The 21,502-nt window shown below is 50.4% G+C and overlaps 2 protein-coding genes across 2 annotated transcripts; one reads left to right on the top strand and one right to left on the bottom strand.

Annotated features, from left to right (window-relative positions):
- Window positions 1-334: 334 nt before the first annotated feature.
- KLHDC10 (kelch domain containing 10) lies at window positions 335-12,768 on the top strand (the record flags this gene model as incomplete). The annotated part of the gene is made up of 10 exons (XM_079544771.1): window positions 335-440; window positions 6,281-6,328; window positions 7,483-7,704; window positions 8,231-8,385; window positions 8,515-8,663; window positions 9,239-9,323; window positions 9,947-10,013; window positions 10,826-10,873; window positions 11,449-11,588; window positions 12,559-12,768. The coding sequence occupies 10 exons, from the start codon at window positions 335-337 to the stop codon at window positions 12,766-12,768; spliced, it is 1,230 nt and encodes a 409-aa protein (XP_079400897.1).
- A 2,171-nt stretch (window positions 12,769-14,939) lies between these two features.
- Window positions 14,940-20,877, bottom strand: LOC306950397 (uncharacterized protein; the record flags this gene model as incomplete). The annotated part of the gene is made up of 20 exons (XM_079540652.1): window positions 14,940-15,007; window positions 15,280-15,394; window positions 15,662-15,740; window positions 16,001-16,095; window positions 16,659-16,807; window positions 16,890-17,002; window positions 17,213-17,250; window positions 17,350-17,468; window positions 17,552-17,651; window positions 17,755-17,938; window positions 18,018-18,159; window positions 18,258-18,360; window positions 18,439-18,624; window positions 18,751-18,870; window positions 18,956-19,023; window positions 19,209-19,325; window positions 19,420-19,528; window positions 19,620-19,741; window positions 19,824-19,961; window positions 20,820-20,877. 20 exons carry the CDS (start codon window positions 20,875-20,877, stop codon window positions 14,940-14,942), a joined length of 2,223 nt encoding a protein of 740 aa, XP_079396778.1.
- Window positions 20,878-21,502: the final 625 nt, after the last annotated feature.

Raw genomic sequence — 21,502 nt, 5'->3', positions numbered from 1 at the left:
GTTCCGCCGGTTTCCGTTCCCCCTTCTGCGCGCTCTCTCCCAGCTCGGCGCTCCACTGGCTCAGCCTGCCCCATACACGCACCAATCGATCGCTCGGCTCTCTCAGCGCCTCACCACCTCCCAACAAGCCCGCGTCTGATTGGCAGCGTCTCGGAAAACCGCTCTCTGATTGGCTAGCAAAAGGTGCAGCTCCTCCTTTACTCTTTCCCCACTTTCCAACAAGCCCGCATCTGATTGGCAGAACTCTCAGAAGTCGATCGCTGATTGGTCGACGGGCATGGCGGCCCTTTGGGGAGGGGGGTGGGATTCTCTCTGAGGAGAAGCGGTCGAGGCCATGGCGGCGGCTGATGGTGGTCGGGAGCTGAACGGCCTGCGGGGCAGGGCGGAGGACGGGCTCCTCAACCGCTTCGTGCAGCTGCCGGGGAGGCCGCACACGGCGGGTGAGCGGTGGGAGGGGCCTCTTGGGATTAGTGGGACCCTCGGGCCGGAAGGAGCCGTGAGGGCTTCAGTGTCACTCAGCTTTTTGGGGTGGGGGCGTTGGGGGCACTGGGAGCACTGGGGGGTACGGAGGGGGCTGTCGATCTTCTCGGTCCCAATATCAGTGTATTGGGGGGGAATGTAGTGTCAATCTTCAATGCCGATTTAGGATTTTTTTCTGGGGGGGGGGGATAGGGGGAGGTGCCAGCTCTAATATGGGGATTTTGGGTGCTGTGCTGCCCCTCTGGGAGGATTTGGCCTTCTAGAAGTTTTGGGTGCTGTGTAAGCTTAGCCCTATTCCCTAAGAAGGAAAGCCCAGTTCCTTCTCCCCTGTTTCCCCTCAGCTCTCCCTGTGTTGGTGCACACAGATGGGGCCATGGATCCCCAAGCCCCCCCCAACCACCCAGGCTCTGGGTATGGGAGTTCTCTCCTCCCAGCAACCCCAAAGCATTAAGGGAGGTGGCTGAGATTACCCCACAGTTGGAGCAGTCACCCCCATCGCATTGCTCCTGCTGTATTGGGGCACCCCTTGGTTCCGTGATGGGCCATGGGAGATGTTCCCCACCCTTTTGAATCCCATCCTTGCAAGTACATGGTGTACATTTCCCATCCCTTCAAATCCCATCCCTTCAGATCCCATCCCTTGTTCCCACCTGTGCAAATGCCCAGGGCCCCGTCCAATCTGGCCTTGAACACCCCCAGGGACGGATGGGGCATCCACAGCCTCTCTGGGCAGCTGTTCCAGCACCTCTTCTCTCTCTCTGTCAAGAACTTCCCCCTGACATCCAACCTCAATCTTCCCTCCCTCAACTCCAAACCATTTCCCCTTGTCCTGCAGTTATCAACCCTTTCAAAGAGTTGACTCCCCTCCTGTTTGTAGGCTCCCTTTAGGTATTAAAAGGCTGCACTGAGGTCACCCCTCAGCCTTCTTTTCTCCAGGCTGAACAAGCCCAGCTCCTTCAGCCTTTCTTCGTAGGGGAGGTGCTCCAGTCCCCTGATCTGATCCCCTGTGGCTCTCCTCTGGACCCAGTCTGTCACTGTTGTGCCTGCATAACAGCAAAGAAAGACGCCCTCAGGCTTTGTGTGAATGTGCTGAGCAGCTCCACACCTATTTTTGGGCCAATGCTCAGACACATTTCCTTCCTTCCTTTCGTGATAAGGCGGTATCACAATGGCTGGTTATTTTCTCACTCTCAGTTTACAGTCACTTGGCTTGAGCAAATGTAACCATGCGTCCTCCTGAGATGGTTGCACTGATCCCATCTTTTGACTAAGGGTCATTCCCAAACCTGGAATTTTGCCATCTGACAACTGGGGACAAACAGATCCTGCTCAGCTCAGCGTATGCGCTTAAAGCCAACCTCAACAAGCTTGAAGATCACTTGGTGAAAAAGTGATGGAAGATCTTCCTGGATCCATCCTTGGAGTTTTCTCCTGATCTGACACCTGTTAATGTCCTGTTTACAGCACTCCAACGGCAGCTGTTGCATAAACATTGAGATTTAGAGACAGCTTTCTTCCCCTCCTTCCATTTCCTCCAACTGCGTTTGTTTTCTTTCTTCTGAATTCTCTCTTGGACTTTTCAAGTCACTCTTTCACCTTCCCCACCATTTAGTACCCTAGATTCTTTCTATAAAGCACGCTGTGTTTGTGTTGTTTTTCTTTTTTTTCTGTTAGTAATCATTGTGCCAGCATGCAAGGAGCAGGTAATGTGCTCTGGAAGTGGATGCGTGCCCTCGGTCCTTCTCTGCAGAGCTCTGCTGCTCCCAGTAGTGTCATTTCCAGTGGTTGTGGGCAATCTCCTGGCTAAAACACATCACCACTTAAACACCACGGTGTGAATTCAGGTGCTGCTTTCCTCACATTCACCCTCTGCCATTTATTGTACAACCACGGATAAGTTTTGAGGGCGTTTTCATGTCAGAATTGTGCAGAGCTACTTTCTCCAGAGGGTTGTTTCTGATGGTCATTTGTATATAAAGATTCTTCAAGACATCTGAAATCCTATGTTGGCTATGGGAAAGGAAGGAGCTATATTTAATTCTAAGCTTTAGAACGATGCAAAATGTCAAATGTAGGCATTGTGTGTTTTGTTCTCCCCACTGGAAATCTTCCTGTCCACCTTGAGAATGAATGATCACAATACCAATATGTATATACATTTTGTTCAGTGTTTTCATCACACTCCTGGGGTTAAGTAGGTAGAAAGAAGCTGGAGACCTAAATATCTTTATATCTTTGCTCCTTCCATGCTCAGCGTTTATATTTGTGCCTTGAGCTATAATTTTCCCAGTGATATTTGCATTTTTTGGGGAAACATTTCTTCTTTTGCTCTGGTTTCTCACTAAGGATGGTTATTTCCTCGGGGCTCCTTTGCTCTGAGTGTCGTTTGAAGCTCACCGTGTGAGCTGTGTCCATTCTGCTCTGCTTCTGATCAATCATCCTCAACGTTTTTCTTTATTTTTGGCCCTTTCCCTCGTGGGAAATACCAAAAATCAATTGCTTTCTTGTATGAATGCTTGAAATGCAAAGATGTGTGGAAGCACAGAGAGAAACAGCCCTGTTCTGCCCATCGATCCGAGTTCTCATCACGTGGGATGATGGATCCTTCTCCAAACTCCCCTTTGAAGGCTTCAGAAATGCAAGAGGCTGCTGGGAGGCAGCTGTGATTTTTATAATGGAATCTACCACCTGAATTACAAACGTATTTTGTTCAGGCCAGTGTGAAGAAGCTGAAGCTGAAAATGTGTTGGAGTCAATACTGACTTGTTCTCTTCTCTCTCCCAGGAGCTAGCAGTGCTTAGGCTTCAGCCCTCAGCCTGAATGTCCTTTAGAAGTCTTGCTGAAATCACATGTGGGAAGGGAGATACTGAAACCTATTCCATATGTTGAACAGAGTCCTGATAACGTGTTAATGAAGCCTTAAGAAGCAGCAAAAAGGATGTGTGCAGGAACCTTAATTATTCAGCAGCAGCATTTGAAAAGATGTTATCAAAAGACACGCTGTATTTGTTAGCTTTGTGTCCTCTACTTATTATTTTGTGTTTCCAAAACGCCCCTGATAGCTGTCAGATCTGCTCTAGGAGTAATGAAGGAAGCTTTGTTCCACGTGGTCTGCAGGAGGGGAGGATCACAGAATGGCTTGGGTTGGAAGGGACCTCAAGGATCATGAAGCTCCAACCCTCCTGCCTCATGCAGGGCCACCAACCTCCCCATTTCACAGCAGCCCAGGCTGCCCAGGGCCCCATCCAACCTGGCCTTGACCACCTGCAGGGATGGACGGGGCATCACAGCCTCTCTGGGCAGCTGTTCCAGCACCTCACCACTCCCATAGCAAAGAACTTCCCCCTCACATCCAACCTCAATCTTCCCTCCTTCAATTTCAAACCACTTCCCCTTGTCTTGCTATCTCTACACTTCAAAAGAGTTGACTCCCTTTTTATAGGCTCCTTTTAGGTCCTGGAAGGCTGCAATGAGGCCACCCTGCAGCCTTCTTTTCAAGTCGAGATGTGAGTCACACATCCAGTGAAGAGGATCCGTGGCTGTGTGTGCAAATGGTTCTCATCAGTAAATACGAAAAAGCAAATAGTCCCTAAGTTCTGAGAGGAACATCTCTCTGGATGCAATTCTTTTAACCAGAATGGAAATTAAAGTAAATTTTCAAATGCATCTTGGTTAGAAAATGCACAGAATGCTTGCTTGTCCTTCAGTTGTAGGCACTTTGGTAACTTTTCTTCTTTTCTGAAGGTTAGAAGCCAAACATTTCTCCTGAATTCACCCTGAGTTTTAACTGTGTGTTGTCAATCCTGAACATCAAGACCAGCTGTGCTTTTAATTCTTGTCATCCATGTGGGATGATGTGCAGTGTGTTCACCTCATTGATCAGCGATGAGCAGAGGTCGGTGCCAATACCTCCCACCAGTTCCCTGAGTGCATTTAAACCTCCTATTGCACTCCAGCTTCAGATGGGTCTCCAACTGTCCTTCAAGACCAAAAGAAGGAGGCCAAAGTTCCTCAAGGGCTCCTGGGGTGGATTCTGGTGCTCTGGCTGTGCCAAAGGGTAATTTTTGGTATCCCTGGCAAGCAGAGCTTAGAAACTTAGGAGCAAAGGCTTCTTTGCTCCTGTAGGATCTAGGAATTATTTTTCTTTGGCTTTGCTCAGCCTTGGCCACTGCTCAGCCTTGTGCTGTTCATGGTGAGATCGACCCGGGGCTCTTCTCATCCTCCTTTCTGTGTTTCTGAGGAGGTGATGGGGTCTGGATCCTTCCTGGGCTGCTGAGGACAAGGGAGGCAACAGCAGCTGTGAGTTTGCAACCTCTGGAGAACAGCATTGCATCGCTTTACTGGGAATTGATAATGAGGGATTGTAGTGAGGAAAGAAAACTCCCCTCAAAAGTAAAATCAAGTCCTACAGAAGCTGATAGAGGCAGATCTCAGTCTCTGCCAAGAGGTTTGACACTGATTAATACATTAATTTGTTTATCTGGCAGCACAGTCCTGATAAGAAAAGGGCAGCTTCAAGTAGGCTCCCAAAACAAATTTGTATTCAAGTCTGTTGTTGCTTATTTCTATTCCTAAGAAATGCTTTCACCTAATTAGACCTATTCCCCTTCTTTTAAATGCAAACAAACAAACAAAGCGAGCCAGCTGGTAGCTCACAAACTGGAATAGCAGGTATCCTGCTCTCCTTTAACCCAGCTGGTGAGATGATGCCAGCCTGTTTTTTTTTTCCTGCCCTCATGAAAGGGAGGATAATCAGATGGAAAGAAAATGCCTTTGTTCTCTGCAAGTCTTTGTGCTGCTCTGTGTGTCAGTGCCTCTCACCTTACCCTTCTTGCTGCTGCTGATGCAGTGGCTGAGCTGAATCTTCACTCACAGTTTGATTTTCCTCCTGTGTAACTCTGTGCAGGTGTTGGAATACAGCAGAGCAATCTCTGCAGGTTGGCTGTAGCTGTTGACACACACTGGGCATGCTGATAGCATTTAATCTGCTGCATAGCTCCAAGAAATCTGATTACTTGAAAGCAAGAAGGCTTTTTCATCTTTCCCAGGCTTTCTATGCAGTGGTGTGGAGGCTGCAGAGCTGGAATTTAATAAACTTCCCTCCTCTAAAATGAAGGGTGTCTTTAAGTTCATGACATCTCTCTTCTCCCCATTCTGCATTCAGAGCTTTTCTGAGAGGTGGGAAGCATCTCCTGCATGGATGCTGCACCGTGTCACCTCAGGAGCAGACATTCACACTGCCTTTTTTCCTTACTCTCCTTTTGTTCTATCAATTCCTTACGCTGCAGAGGTATTCAATTAGGAATCTGCTCTAATGAAGTCAACCTGGGACATCCCAGCAGCTCCCTCTGAAGTCACTTAATGAATCCCTTGGGGGAGGTGAATGTAACAGGGTGTTAACAGGTCAGTGTGCAGTGACAGCCAGCACGTTGCTGTCAGATAGCTCAGCCCAAAATTAGAACTTTCCTCCTTCTGGCCCTGCTCTGCTGTTTCAGCTTCATTCCATTGCTGTGGCTGCTCGTTCCCTGTAAATTTTACCATTCCCACTTTTGCCTTAAGGAATCATAGAATCATAGAATGGCCTGGGTTGCAAAGGACCACAAAGATCATCCAGTTTCAACCTCTCTGCTGTGTGCAAGGTCACCAACCAGCAGCCCAGGCTGCCCAGAGCCACATCCAGCCTGGCCTTGAATGCCTGCAGGGATCCAGGGGCATCCACAGCCTCCTTGGGCAACCTGTTCCAGTGCCTCAGTGCTCCCAGTCTTCTGGAATTAAGCTCTCCCATCTCTGTTCTTTGCAGCCCCCTTTGAAGACCATCAGGGAACACCCAGAAGAAGGTACGAATTGGGTGAGCTCCCATTGGTCAAGAGCAAAATTCCTTCATTTTCTTCCTTCGCTTTCAGTTTATTGCTTTTCTAAGTGGGGAATCACTGTGAGATGCAGTTATTACTGGAAGGATTTCAAATCCCTTCGAACTTTGCCTCAAGGGGTTTGCTTGAGTCCTGCAGAAGAGCTTAATTCTGCATAAGAGTTGGAGTTTCCAACAGCAGCAAAGTGGGAATGCGATGAAACACATCTGCCCATGCTAAGCTGAAATCCAGAATTCAGTCTGGATTAATCATTGATTTCGTCTCATTTGTTATTGCTCTGCACATCTGATTCACTGCTGATAATTGCAATGAGCTGTAAGAAGCATGATGGTTCCTCAGTAGGCACTTCTCTGGGTCCTGTTCCATCATAAAAGTCCATAATAGAGCAGGGAGAGCACACGGGTGGTGCGTGGATGAGGGAATCTTGGGGGATCCACTTCGGTTTTGAAACCTGCCAGGTCAGTTTGAAATGTTTCATAACTGGATCCCTTTGTTCTCAGACCTGATTGGTTTTCTTCATCTTTCTCATTCATTGCATGGTCTTCTGTCTCACTTCTGTCCCTGGCACTATGCTAGACTCTTACTCAGCTCTGAATTAGAACAAGCTTGGAATTACTTTTTCATCACTTACCATTTCAGACTTCAATTTATTGCTGTTTGGGTTTCCCTGGACTGGCTGCCATGTGTGTGTGTCGGTCTTTTGGCCTGTTCTGGTTGAGTTCTGAGCCTCAGTTCCCTGCACTCCACCTGTATCGTTGTGGGGAAGAGGCGGAGGGCTCCCTTTAAGGAAGGGCTCCTTGAGGCACAGCTGCAGAGATGGGCTCCCTGCAGCACTCCCTCCCTGTGCTAATGCCTTTGCTGTTGACTTCTTGCTGTATCATACTTGTGTTGCATGCCGTGGAAGAACCTAGCTGAGATGCAAGGCACTGGGAGCACTTGAGCTGTCTGTGTTCTTGCTCAGGTGTGGATCTGGCATCAGAGCTGTCACCTCCTGGATGCAGATGTGTTTCCTTGCTGTTCCACACCAGCTGCTCCTGCTGGAGGACCACCCCAGTGCGGTGTCCCGATCCTCACACAGAAGCTCGGCTCCTTTGCTGTTTGTTCACAGAGCTGTTCTGTCTTTTTGCTGCAGGCCAGAGATCTCCACCAGCGAGAAGCGGCCATCGCTGCGTGGCAGATAATGCCAATTTGTATGTGTTTGGAGGCTACAATCCTGACTACGATGAGTCTGGTGGGCCAGAGAACGAAGACTACCCACTGTTCAGGGAGCTCTGGCGGTACAACTTTGCTACAGACACGTGGCACCAAATGGGCACTGAGGGCTACATGCCCAGGGAGCTGGCCTCCATGTCACGTACGTATGGAAATCCAATTCCTATGCACCTAAGCCTGAAGCTATTTTAATCGGTGTCCCTGATGGAATGAAAAACCAGACAAGAACTGGGAAATCTGGATCCTGTTTCCAACTCTTGTGCAATTAGGCCTTGAGTTTGGAACGGGATTTTTGATTATTTCTTTTTCTCCTTTGCCCTTTTGCTAGGGTTGAGGAATTAAAAATGTAAAATGCAAGAGAGAGTCTTTGGAAATTTAGCTTAACAGTTGCAAGGCCTCTGCTCTCAGTGGATAGATGCTTGCTGCAGTCAGACAGAGCACCCAAAAATAGATCCCGTTGTTCACTAGCCATTTTTTAAAGTAAGTCTTTGGTTGCCATGGTTTTAGCTTGCATTCTTTCTCTTTTAGAGCATTTCAAGGCCATAAATGCACAGTGTGAGTTGTAGGGTATTTGAACAACAACCAACGCTTGCTGCCTTCTCCTTCCAGAGTTCTGTTTCACTGCATTTCGCTGCAACAAACATCTCTGCCCTGTCTGTCTCTCCTAGTTGTATTGCATGGCAACAACCTGCTCGTGTTTGGGGGCACTGGAATCCCATTTGGAGAAAGTAATGGCAACGATGTCCACGTCTGCAATGTCAAGTACAAAAGATGGGCCCTGCTCAGCTGCAGAGGAAAGAAACCCAATCGGATCTATGGCCAGGTAGGAGGGAAGGCCCTCTGTCAGACACACTGTGTGTGCTGTGTGTCCATCCTTTGGGAGGCTGGGACTCTTTCTGTTTCAGTGCTGATGCTCTGTGTCCTTTCTAACTGGTTTCTCTCTGCCTTCCAGGCCATGGCCATCATCAATGGGTCTCTGTATGTGTTTGGTGGAACAACTGGTTACATTTACAGCACCGACCTGCATAAACTAGACCTCAACACCAGAGAGTGGATCCAACTGAAACCAAACAACATGTCCTGCGACATGCCAGAGGAGAGGTGAGGAGAGCTTTTAAACTGGGAAATTACCACCTTTGCTGAGAAGCTGAGACAGTACTGTCAGAGCAGTGCTTTTGGCTGTGAGCCTTGCACAAGCAGTGCTCCAGCATTATGATATGCACAGGGGTGTAGGGAGGGGGTGTGAAGCCTCTGCCAGAACAATATGCAGTGCCAGAACAGAGTTGGGAACTTGAGGCAGCTGTTGAGTGCTGAAGAGGCTCCAGCTGATCCCTGTTCCTTGCCTCATTCTGTAGCAAGCTTTCAGTTGGTGACCTTCTCAGTGAGAAAAGGGAAAGAAGTATAAAGGACTGCCACGGTGCTCTATAAACTGTTGTACTTGAGATCTGTGAGACTCTGCTCTCAGAAGCTCTTCCCAGCTCTTGAGGTGCTGCTTAGGTTGCTCATGAAAACTTCCACATCTAAAAACTCCCAGCCTGGGGGTCTGATACAGCGTAGCCATGCTTGGGATGTCTGTTTCAACCACTCAGATTTGTTAATGTTTCCAGAAAGTTTTGTTGCTGCTCACTTGCATTGATTTCTTGTGCTGCTAAATATCCACCTCTGCACACCTTCAGGTACAGGCATGAAATTGCACACGATGGTCAAAGGATTTATATCCTGGGAGGTGGAACTTCCTGGACAGCTTATTCCCTAGATAAGGTAAGGTGGTGAGAAGCCTCCAGAGCTTGCCTGAACACAATTTTGCAGTGAAGTGTAACTAGCACAGTCACTTCATCTGTTTGGAGAGCTTTGATTTTCAAAGAGATAATGTTAATCAAAAATACATTACTGGGAGCAGATTTTTCTCCAGTTTCTGTAAAGGTTGGGGTTACCACAGACATGTCCTGTTAGAAATGGTGAATCTGTGGTAACCCATCACCACACACATCTGCAGAATAATCTGTTGTAGATCTGTTATCAAAGATCCTCATTTAAGAACACTTAGGATGGAAATGTTGTTAACTATGCCAAAACAGGAAAAGGCCAAAGAAAGGAGCTCCTTGACTTTTAAGTTTGCATGTTGATCATGGTGACTCTTTTCTTGTCTTCCTTTTGTGTGGTAAACATTTTTCCCCATTAAAACTGGGAGAGGGAAGAGTGAATTCTTTCTGGGGGCTGAGAGAATAAATGAAGAAACTTTAAATAGTGTCCCACTTCCAAAAGGTTGAAACTATGAAACAGTGAACTCCCTGTGTCTAATTTGTCTAATTTGGTTACCCTGTGGCTGCGTTGTAGTTCTGGCAGAGCCAAGAGGATTTAACAATTCTCTTTTTTCCATTCAGATCCATGCTTACAACCTTGAAACCAACACCTGGGAGGAAATTGCCACAAAACCTCATGAAAAAGTTGGTGAGTCTGCAATTTCACATCATCTCCTGTACGCCAGAGAGTGGCTGGGGTGTGCGAAGGTGCTGTTAGCTGGCTATCTGGAAGCCTTTCTTGTAACCTTGTGGAGACTTGCACTGGCTTCAGGACCCTGCTCCTTTATAGCTTCAGCAGTGAGAATTAACCCAGCTGAAGTATAGCTGGCACTCTGGCTTCTCTCCCTCCTGGATAAGGTGAGGTGATAGGGGCTGGCTCTCACTGCAGAAGGAGGTGCAAATCTCAGCTCCTTCTGAGGGAGCAGGCGCTGTTCTGCTTAGCAGAGAGACTTCCCCTGAGGTGGAAGTCAGAGGTGAGAGCTGGAGTTTGTGAGGTGTGAGATTTTAGCACATCTCATCCTTCCCTGGAGTGCAGAGAGGGGCCAAACGTCCCAAAGCAGCTGCGTGTCATAGCTGTGACAGTGGGAAAGCAAAAGCTCTTGTAAGTGAAGAAAAAAAGTGATTCTTGTCTGTGATTCTGTGTAGAGATACAGACACCACTTGTGCAAGCTCTTTAAAAGCAGCAATAGCTGACATCTCTTCTTTACTATGAGAGTGGTGAGGTGCTGGAACAGCTGCCCAGAGAGGCTGTGATGCCCCGTCCATCCCTGGAGGTGGTCACGGCCAGGTTGGATGGGGCCCTGGGCAGCCTGGGCTGCTGTGAAATGGGGAGGTTGGTGGCCCTGCCTGCAAGAAGAGGGTTGGAGCTTCGTGATCCTTGAGGTCCCTTCCTACCCGGGCCATTCTGTGATTCTGTGATCTCTTTTCTCATGTCTAATTTTTTTTGTTTTTCCTCCTCAGGCTTCCCAGCAGCTAGAAGATGCCATAGCTGTGTTCAGATCAAAAATGGTAAAGTCTTCCTCTTGAACATTGGTGTATCTTGCTACAGCCCAGCATTGGGAAGCCCATCTCTTCAGCCTGAGAGATGCTGGCCTCCAGAGCATTTGAGAGAACTGCAGGGCATGCGTGTCTTTTCTGAAGGAGGATTCCTTCTTTTAACCATCCCTAACCTGTCCAATTGGCACTGCTCTTCATATGAGGGAGCAAATTTATTCCTGCAATAGACAGTACTGTCATTCTGGAATTCTGTAGTATTTTACACAACCTACAGATTCATGGGGCATTCCCTCAGTGGGGTTTGCACTTCTCCCATAGCTTTGTTGTCCTCTGAGAATGCTTTTTTCCAATCTTGATGATTATGCTGCTCATAATGGACTGAAGAAGCAGAGTTGATCCTCCTCAAAATTCCTCCTGAATGCTGTATGCTTCAGCATGCTGAGCCATGGAAAAGAGTGATACAAGGAGTTATATTTCTCAGGAGGTGAAACAAGTGTTGATCCTGAAAGGGTTTTAGAAAGGTGATGCACAGCACCTTCTGCAGTTCCTGAAGGAAGGTAAGCATTGTGAGTTTCCTCTCTCTGCAGATGTGTTTGTTTGTGGAGGCTATAATGGAGAAGTGATTCTGGGAGATGTTTGGAAGCTGAATCTGCAGACTTTCCAGTGGGTCAAGCTCCCAGCTGCCATGCCTGAACCAGTGTATTTTCACTGTGCTGCTGTCACACCGGTGAGTGACTCATTTCTTTCCTCTGTAGCTGAAGTTGGAGCCATTTGTCCCAGTGTTTGTGTGGGCTGTAAATAGAGCTGAGCAGATGTTACCAAGGAGGTGACCTCAGCTGCACGCAGCATCCTGGGGGAGGCTGAGAGCTGCTCTAAGGTTACAGCATTGACTTTGTACGCCTGCAGCTGTTTGAAGAGCTGCAGCACACAGCGTGTTCTGCTTTCTGAAAGCAGCAGTGGGGGATTTTAGCTTTTAAAGTGCCTTAGCTCTGGCTCCAGGAAGTAACTCAGTATGTGAACATCCGTTCCTGTTTGCAAAAGGAGAAAAAAACCAAACACACGAGTACTCCCCCCAAAACTTCTCACCCTGAACTTGGCCTACAGAGCACAGGTAGGGCTGAAAAAATAGCAAACATTTTAAAAGTATAGGAACACGTGCAAACTGGTAAACACATTTATCAGGAAGGAGGTAGATGAGTGCAGGAATGCCCTTTATTTTCCACTCCCTTTGCACTTGTGTGGTTCCTGGAGCAGGGTTCTGTTGTGCTGCTGAGCCAGCAGAGGGAACGTAGCATGGCTTCTAGCTTTAAGAAAACATATTTGGCTAGAATCATAGAATAGCTTAGGTTGGAGGGGACCTTAAGGATCACTGAGTTCCAACCTCTCTGCTGTGGGCAAGGTTGCCAAGTACAGCTTTATAATAATCCACTCCCACTCTTAAAATTGATTCCTGGGGTTAGAATTCACCGAACAAAAGACACAGCAAAGCACTCTGAGCTCATGCAGAAATCCTTGGGAGGAGAGAAAAGTGCCCTTCAGCAGCATGACCTCGTCTTAGCTACAAGAGGGAGCCTGGCTCAGGCGGTGACACTTCTGTTCCAGGCACAGAGAGGTGGTCAAAGCCTGGTGTTGTCCTTCAGCACGTGCCCACTTTTCCTGCCCCCATCTAACTCCTTTTCCCCCCCTTTCCTGCCTAGGCTGGCTGTATGTACGTTCACGGAGGAGTGGTCAACATCCATGAAAACAAACGGACTGGCTCGCTGTTTAAAATGTGGTTGGTGGTACCCAGCCTGCTGGAACTGTCGTGGGAGAAGCTCCTGGAGTATTTCCCTCACCTAGCAACCCTCTCCAGATCTCAGCTTTTGCACCTCGGACTGACGCAGGGACTCGTCGAGCGGCTAAAATGAGAACCCCTGCTTGTGCCCCAGTCACACTACATCCAGCAGCCCCTCCTCCCTCCCCTATTTATGGATACTGTGGTTGGTCTTGCTAAGAACACAGAGGAACCTGCTCAACGCCTTACTCAGCAACTGCATCGATGCCTTTCTAGAAGTTTTTAATTTGTTGGAAATCCACTTTTTATTTATGGAGCTCTGAATACATTATGAATGGGACTAACCCATGCCATCTATCCATTATCAGCACATGCTTGCAACTTAACTGGGGGGAGGGAGGACAGTGCTTAATGAATGTCTGAGATCGTGCTTACATGTGGTGCATTTGACTTCGTACTTTCACAAGCTGCATCTAACAAAGGACAGCCAACATGGAAAAAGGCCTGCTGGGGGTGATGCTCACACCCCTGCTGCCCCTCCAAGCTCTCCCTCTCTAAAAACAGTGAACTCTTGCAGCTGGAGGGCTTTAGTGTGTTATGTGGGCTTTAAAGTATGGCCACAACACTAGAGGAAGCAGTGAGCAAAGCTCATGCTGCACAGCTGCTGTGGTGCAGTGATTTGAAGCAGCCACGGCTGTGCTCTTCGCCTTTTCACAGGGAAAGGTTTGCTTAAAGACTGCTTAAAAGCTGCCACTGAATGGACTACTGTGTAGTTTAGTGGAGGTGGTGAGAAAGGAGTCTGCTGAACTCACCAACAGCTTGTGCCCTTGCTGTAAGGAGGGTGAATTAGGCACTTTTCAGCACTGAAATCCATATGCTGATTTCTCCCTTCCCTGCCCTCGAGAACATTTCCTTACCCTATTAAAACCCCCCCTCTTTGACTCAGTGCTGCACAGTGAGCACAAGGTCACAAAGAATGTTCTGCTGCTTTTCCTAAAGATGCAACTTTTCCTAAAATTCAATTATACAACTGAAGCACTGCCCTCACAAAGCATATATCTCCCTTCTGGGGACTGATGGAACTTGTGGGGCAGTTAAGTCCCTCTCTGCAGCACCATACTTCCAAGCAAGATAACTAGAGTGTTACTGCCAGAGCACACCCACCTCCTTAAGGGAGAAGGAGAGGATCCAGTGTCTCCACCAGATATTATGGAGGGGAACTTAGAGCTTCCTGGTGTGTTTGAGGCCAGTGCACACAATGCATGCAGAGAGCATCACTCCCCATCCAGCTGCTCACACTGGAGGACGTCCCCATGGACCAACACCTGCGTGGGGCTGTGGGGAAGGAGCTGCATTGCCTGTATTTATGTGTCTGTCAGTGTTGAGCTTTTTTTTTTGTTTGTTTTTGTTTTTTTTCCCCTCCCCCCCCTTTCAAAACGATAATAAACCCATCCAGGTCACCCACTTAGTCCTTTCACTGCTGCTTTCTCCATTGGGAACAAACAGCTCCTCATTGGCATCATGGTGCTGCCACCCGTTACCCCTAGATGGAACCAGCTCAGAGCTGGACATAGCTCTGACCCTATTTAAAAGCAGGGATGAGCCAGGACAGTCACACCAACATCAGGATGGCCCCAGACCTCTCTGACAATCTCAGGTTGCCCTTCCAACTCTTTGCCCTGCACGGTGATGGTAGATCTAATCTGAGTAACAGGTGATGGATGAGCATTGCCCTGTTCCACTACCAGGGTTCCATCCATGCCCACTCACTGGCACCAGCCTTGATGGTCACCATCTCACCCCAAGACCATCACTAACCTTTGGAAGGGTCCAGGCAGATGACCAAATGGAGAAGGGAGCTTCTTTCTGATTTGTACAAAACTGCTTTAATGGCAAAACAGCTGGAAAAAAAAGACATTCAGTGGAGCTCCAGTGCCATCACAAAGCCCTGCGAGACGGCCCAGGCCATAACCCCTTCCAGACCCAGGAGAAACCAGGATCCCCAAGGCCTGGTAGGATGAGGGCTCTTCTCAAGCACCATCTCTCAGTGCGAGAATCCCAGGGAAGGTCCATCCTTGAGACTACACCAACATCCTTCAAGACTCTCCCACTGAGGATATTTTCCTTCCAGCCACAGACGTGAGCCAGAAATTCTTCTGTGAAGCGTCGGGGCACAAAGGCTCCATCTGAGTGCAAGAGTGCTTCTGTTGCTGCTTTCCAGCCCAGCCAAATCCCTGAGATGCTGGATCACGGCACACACCAAACCCAACGATGGGCTTGAAGGAACCCAACCAAGTCCCAAACTCAGCAGCCACTGGGTGACGGGGCAAAGAAGTACACAGCCAGGAGGATGAAGTAGACCATCACCAGCACTGTGCCTATAGGGCAGAGAGCAAGTAAGAGGGAGTTATGTCCTGCAGCAGGGAGGGTGGTCACATTTAGGATCCTTGGGTGGGACACTACTGTTTCTCAGGACCTCTGGGTTCATGTCATAGGGAAATTGTGTGCAGTCTTGGTCAAGTCAAAGCCTAGAGTTGCTCAAACCACCCTGAACATGGAGCAGCACCAAGTGGGGACTCCAAAGTCATCTCTAGGAGCTCCTCAGCCCTGTTACTGCAGGGACAACGGAAACACCAGGACCCACACTGACCTTGGAAATAGTCACATTTGCCATCCATGAAGATGTAGTTCATGAGCACCACGCTGAACATGCTGGCATAAACATGGAGGTCGCTGAAGACAAGTGTGAAGTTCGTTGGCTGCAAAATAGAGAGCGTTGTGCCTTTGTGGCCAGCCAAGACAGTCCTTTGCCAACCCCAAATGCAGACTTGTGTACACCCAAATCCACGCCATACATCCCTTGGGCAGAGAATGGCACAGGCCGGGGTAGGAGGCATCTGAATCCACTTCCCTTTGCACTGAGCAGATGGGAGAGGACATGGAGGACAGTGGTGCCCTTGGCACGTGGTGTTGTGTGACCTTCCCGGAGGGGTTGGAGTCACTGGGCCTGTCCTGGGACTACTCACATAGAAGATAGTGAAGAGCACCAGAATGGGAATCTGGAGCATGCAGACCTGGACAGCGATGCAGTTTCCGATCTCGATGCTAGGAGAACAGAGGGGTTTGTTAAGCACTGTATCTCCAACAGCCCACGGGAACTCTGTTGGGCTTAAGACAAACCCACCTCAGGGAGCCAAGTTACAGAGCATAACCTGGTTCTGACCCTTTTATGTGCCTTTAAACCTTCTCTTAAGAGAGAATATGCATAAGGCAGCCCATAACTGACACCTCCACAGAGCTACAGGGCTAAGATGGAGCACAGGGACCACACTGGAGGAGGACACCCCAAAAATCCACCCACTCACCTCAAACTCAGGTTATTCTGTAGGGCAAACTGGATGCCATTGACAATCTCCGGTAGCTCAGGCACCATTGCCAGCACAGTGACACCAATGAAATACTGCAGGGAAATGGAGGTGTCAAAGCATGTCTTGATCCTGACAGCTTCCCAGCGCTAGGAACATCTTCCCCATTCCAAGCTTTTGGGGTTCACTATGTAGTGAAAGCATGTCCCCATCCCCTAGCTGGGAGATACCCAACCCAGAGGCCCAACTGGAGGGCAGATGAGGAGGAGGCCCAACCACCAGGTCCCCATCCATCCCCCAGTCAAAGGAACACAATTCCCATCTATTCCCAGTGGAGGAATCCAACTAGATCTCCATCCCCACCTTGGATGGAAGGGGCTCAACCCTCAGATCCTACCAACCCCCGGTGGGGGAGGTCCCCCCTTAACCTGAAGGGGCCCAACCATTCCCAGAGTTACAACCTTAAGGTTTGTAACTCCCTGGTGAAAGGCCTCAACCTCCAATTCCTCCATTCATTCCCTGGTGAGGTGACCCAACCCAGAGGTCCTCCACCCATCCTCTGGTTGGAGGGACCCAATCTGGAGGGCTCTCATCCCTCATGAAGGGGGCCCAACCCAGAGGACTCCAAAAATCACCCAAAACGCATCTCCACACTCACCTGTGAGATGGTAGAGTTGGTGAGGATGGGGCTGATGTGCTCCGTTGCCAGGTCAGCACAGGCTGACATACAGAGAGTGGAGAGCAAGAGAATGACCAGTGCCCGCCAGCGGGACCAATGGACCACAGCACTGTGGTGGTGGCCAGGCACTGGGGAAGAGCAGACACATGGATTAGGCACATGGACAAACAGGCCCCAAAGATGGGTATCCTGTGGTCTGGGGACACTCACTGTGACAGTCACTGATGTGGATGTCGTAGATGTGCGAGTGAGTTTTCAGGGTGAAGAAGAGGCCAATGAGGTACGCAGCAGGGAGCAGGAGGGACACTGTGTACACCAGGGGTCTGCAGGACAAGATGCTTGGCGTCACCAGGGCCTCCAAACCAAGACCCTGATGGCACCTCTGTGCTGGCTGGGGATGGGATGTAGGATCAGAACCCTTTGGGGTGGCACAGAGGGACACCAGCCCTGGAGGGGACATAGGGCAAAATGCAAACCCCAAGAGCTCCAGAGACCCCACGCCAACCCCAGCAGCTATCCCCAGTCCTACTCACTGGACATGGCTGTAGTAAAGAGTGCCGTTGTTCTCCATCTGCAGAGAGAGAATATCAGTTATGACCCAGGGATGCAGGACAGTCCTACTGCCACCATGATGGCCAGGTAGGCTCAGGGTGTCCTCAGCTCTACTCACCAGATCAAAGTGACAGTTGTGGCAGAGGTAGTGGCCCAGTGGGTTCTGGGTGACATTGTGGCACTCGCCACACACCAGTTTCCCATATACCTTGGAGAAGAGCGTTGGGGCAAAGACACCTATGGAGACAGAGGGATAGGAGGTGGGTGCCATCAAGGTAGAACCCCACCGAGCCTTGGGAACACTTCTGTCCCCACCTCACCTCCAACAGAGAGGAAAAGCAGGGCCGAGCTGACACCTGCTGACCGGCTGTTGAAGCGCTGCTCCTGATGTCGGATGCCCCCTATTACCATGCACAAACCCTTTGGGAGAGCAAAAAAATACCCCAGAAAAAATGAAATCCATCAGCACTTTGCTCATCCAGCCATAGAGACCAGAGGCTCTTCACACACCAGCCCAGCTCACCGGGACAAAAAGGACACATCCCACCAGTGTCCCCGTCAGCGCTGACTTGACGATCTCAGCATAGCAGCTGTTGCCCTCACGCGATCCTTTGATGAGTGCCGTGATGTAGAAGGTGAGCTCCGTGATGGAGCCAAATGTGGCGTTCACCACTGCACCCACTGCAAAGTTGCTCTGGGCTGAGATACTGGGAGAGGAAAAGGAGGATGTCAGAGGGGTCAATGTGTGTCCCTACTGCCACCCCTCAGCCCCACATCCCCGCTGACCTGGCGATGGCCATCCCAATGTAGTAGGAGAGAGGCATGATGGAGAGCAGCGCCAACGTGAACTTGACCGGAGAGCTCGTCAACTGGTTGTGGCTGTCCACATAGCCCAGCACCAGTGTCACCAGCACCAGTGGCAGCAGGTCTGGGATAGATAGTCAAGGACATGGCCCTATTGGGGTGGGATTTGGGGTCAGGCCCCCCCAACATCCTCCCTCTACCCCCAAAATAGAGAAAGGATACTGACGGCAAAAACATTGATGCCATCCACCGCATATTTGTAGTAGTAGGGGTTGACAGCACGGTAGCAGCACAGGATGACCTCCCCATCCAGCGGCACCTCCGTCTGCAGAAGGACAGTTTGGTGACCCCCAAACCCCACCTTGGATAGGGCACCCCCAGCCCCACGTAGGGCAGCACTCACCATCCTCAGACGACGGATGCACACCCGCTCTGGGGGCAGCAGAAGGACACGGACAGCTGTGCGGGCGCTCAGCTTGGCCACAGGGATGAGGAAGACAAGGAGCCATGCAGTAACACACACCAACCCATGGGCTAGTGCCAACAGCGGGTAGCCCAGGCACAGCCACACCACAGTACCAGCACGCTGCTAAAATAACAGGATGGCATTTAGGGTTTTGCCACAAAATATCCAACCCCACTGCAATTGAGGCACCCATAAGTTCTATCCCCACAGCAATAGGGGTTCCAGCTGTCCCCAAGCTCAGAAACTCACCCAATATCCTTCGTCCACCCAACACCGTGGGTTCCAGCGATGGGGCGCAGGGCCACCAAGCAGCGCTGAGCTCTCTGTGTCAGCCTCACACACACCCCGTGCCTGTCGGGATTTGGGGGTCTGGAGGAGATTGGGATGATCAAGGTCCAGTTTGGGGCACATTTGTCACCCCCCACCCCCCATCAGATTTGGGAAGCACTGTTACCTCTGCTTTCTGAATCACTTTCCCAAAGGGCCAAAGGAAATAGCCAGCAAGATCCCAGCAGAGTCGCCCTGTAGAGACACAGGGTTCAGCTCCATTGGGGACACAAGTGCCCCATCCCTCCTCCCCTCCCCCCAGCCATGAGAGAGTCATACAGTACCCAAAGGTTGGGCCCTTTGATCCTCTTAAGTCCAGCCTGAAGACCCATGGCTCCCCCAGCCCTTCCTATGGAGGGCTTCCCCAATTTGGGGCTCACCATAGGGAACCCCCACAACGGTGACAAACATCCCCGCAGCCACCAGGACGTAGAGCAGCGAGAGCCACCAGCCAAAGAGCAGCAGGTAGAGGACATTTCCACACGTCACTGTAGACCCTGCAGGAGAGGAAACACCAAACAGGGCCATCACTACCTACAGCAGCACATCTTTTACCCCATGCTGCCATAGGACATTCCCAAAGCCACCCACCTCCAGGGCCACGGATGACGTTGAGGTCAGAGTAGAGCTCTTTGACGATCTCCGAGCGGTCTTCCCATGGCCGTGCCGTAATGTGGCTCTTCCATTTCTTGAAGCCAAACTGGAGAGAGATTTTGAGGTAAGAAGAATCCAGATGGAATCCAACTGATCCCCCCCCTCCCCCCCCCCCACCTTGCTCTATGGGCACCCACCTTGTAATTATTGGAGAGCTTGTTGGCCTCCACGGCATTTTCAGCTGTCAGTGTGGTTTTCACCACGCAGCTCTCACAGACCTCCTCCGAGTGCTGCTGGCAGCAGAGCGGTGAGGACACAGCTGGGGACAAGGGACAAAGTAGGAGTAACAAAGAACGTGGGACCTCCAGAGTCCCCCCCTGCCCCCATCCTGCACATCCTACCTGCGTGGCCACGAGGATGGTGCTGGTGGCAGCCCAGGTCACCCTGCACATTGTTGATGGCAGCGCAGTGACGGTCACAGAGGGAGCTCCGACGGGGGATGTCACCATCGCTGTGGGTCTCAGGGACCTTGGGGACATCTGGGGAGGGGATAGGAGTCACATTGGGCTCAACACTGGTGGTGCTGTGCTGGGATGTCTTAATCTCACTCAAAGAGATTACTATGGGATGGGGAAAAAGAGGCTCAGCCCACTGAGTGATCCTAGATGGGGTCCACTGCTCACATCCAACAGTCCCTTCCCCAGCACCCCACTCTCTTAAGTGATTTTTATCCTATTACTTATCCTCCAGGTGCAGCTTGAGTGGCTCTGGCCACACATATAAATAATCACGGAATGGCTTAAGTTGGAAGGATCCTTAAAGATCACTCGCTGGGTACAATGAGTGAAAATCTCCCCCTTCACTTATAAAGAGATAAACCAGAAAAATTCAGAGCACAAACTCAATGAGTGGTAACCCCACCTTAGAGGATTTGGGGATGGAGATGTACTTTGGGATTATAACAAGTGAAGTCCCTCCCAAAGCCACTATTTTGTCAAACAGTGACTAACTGATGTCTCAGAGTAACAAAGATACGGGTTATCAGCTCCACAGGACCACAAAGCACCCATCCCAACAGGGAGGAACACAGAGCACAGCCATGGGGTCTTCACATCCTTTTCTCCTAGCCCAAAGATGATGCCCACACTTCAGGTTGCCTACTATGAGATGGACACCTCCCACACCACCTGCGTTTTACTGCCATACCTTTCCTTAACACGTGACCAATGCTACACTTCCAGTTTAAGTTTAATGTCCTTAATTCCCAGCTCACCTCTAGCAATTACCTCATCACCCACCGGTGGACACCACCCACAGAGAGGGACAGCCATCCTCCCTCCTACCGGGGGATGGGGACAGCCATTCCCCCCCCAAAGAGATAAGCACACCCAACTCACCCAGCCCCTCCTGCGTGCAGCGGCGGTGGCACCGACCCGGTTCGCTCTCGGTAGCCATACGGACAAGCAGGTTCCAAAGGACAGCGGTACGGGAAGCTCCGACCCTACGGGATTTAACGGGAGGGGTCGGGCATGCGCGGGGCGCGCCCCCGGGAGCCGCCCCCGGGAGGGGCCGTGATTGCAGCACCTGCGATGGGAGAGGGGGTGAAGTGGGGTAGGGTGGAGTGTAGCGTATGGGGGGCACGGATGTAGGATCCATGAGATGAGGTGGTGTTGTATGGGGGTCGAGGTGCATGGGATTGGGGAGCACGGTGTGTTGGGGTGCATGGCAAGTATGCTCCCCATTGGTGCGTAGGGTTGGGGTGCATGGATTTGCGAAGCACAGTGTATTGGGGTGCTATGCGTGGGGTTGAGGTGCACGGGTTTGGGGAGCACGGTGTGTTGGGGTGCATGGGATGTAGGGTGCATGGGGTTGGGGTGTGCTGTGTATGTGTTGCACAGATGTGTGGTGTATGGGAATGGGGTACCCGGTATTGGGGTGCATTGGAAATAGGGTGCATGGGGTTGGGATGTGCTGTGTATGGGAATCGAGGCGTTTGGGTTTGGGGTGCATGGTGTATTGGGTAGCATGGGGATGGGCTGTGTGATGTATCAGAGAGCACTGGGTTGGAGTATGAGGTGTA

This window comes from Tetrao urogallus, assembly GCF_951394365.1.
Source record: "Tetrao urogallus genome assembly, chromosome: 1".
NCBI lineage: Eukaryota > Metazoa > Chordata > Aves > Galliformes > Phasianidae > Tetrao > Tetrao urogallus.
The sequence above is the reverse complement of the archived record's forward strand: the minus strand, read 5'-3'. Positions and strand labels throughout refer to the sequence as shown.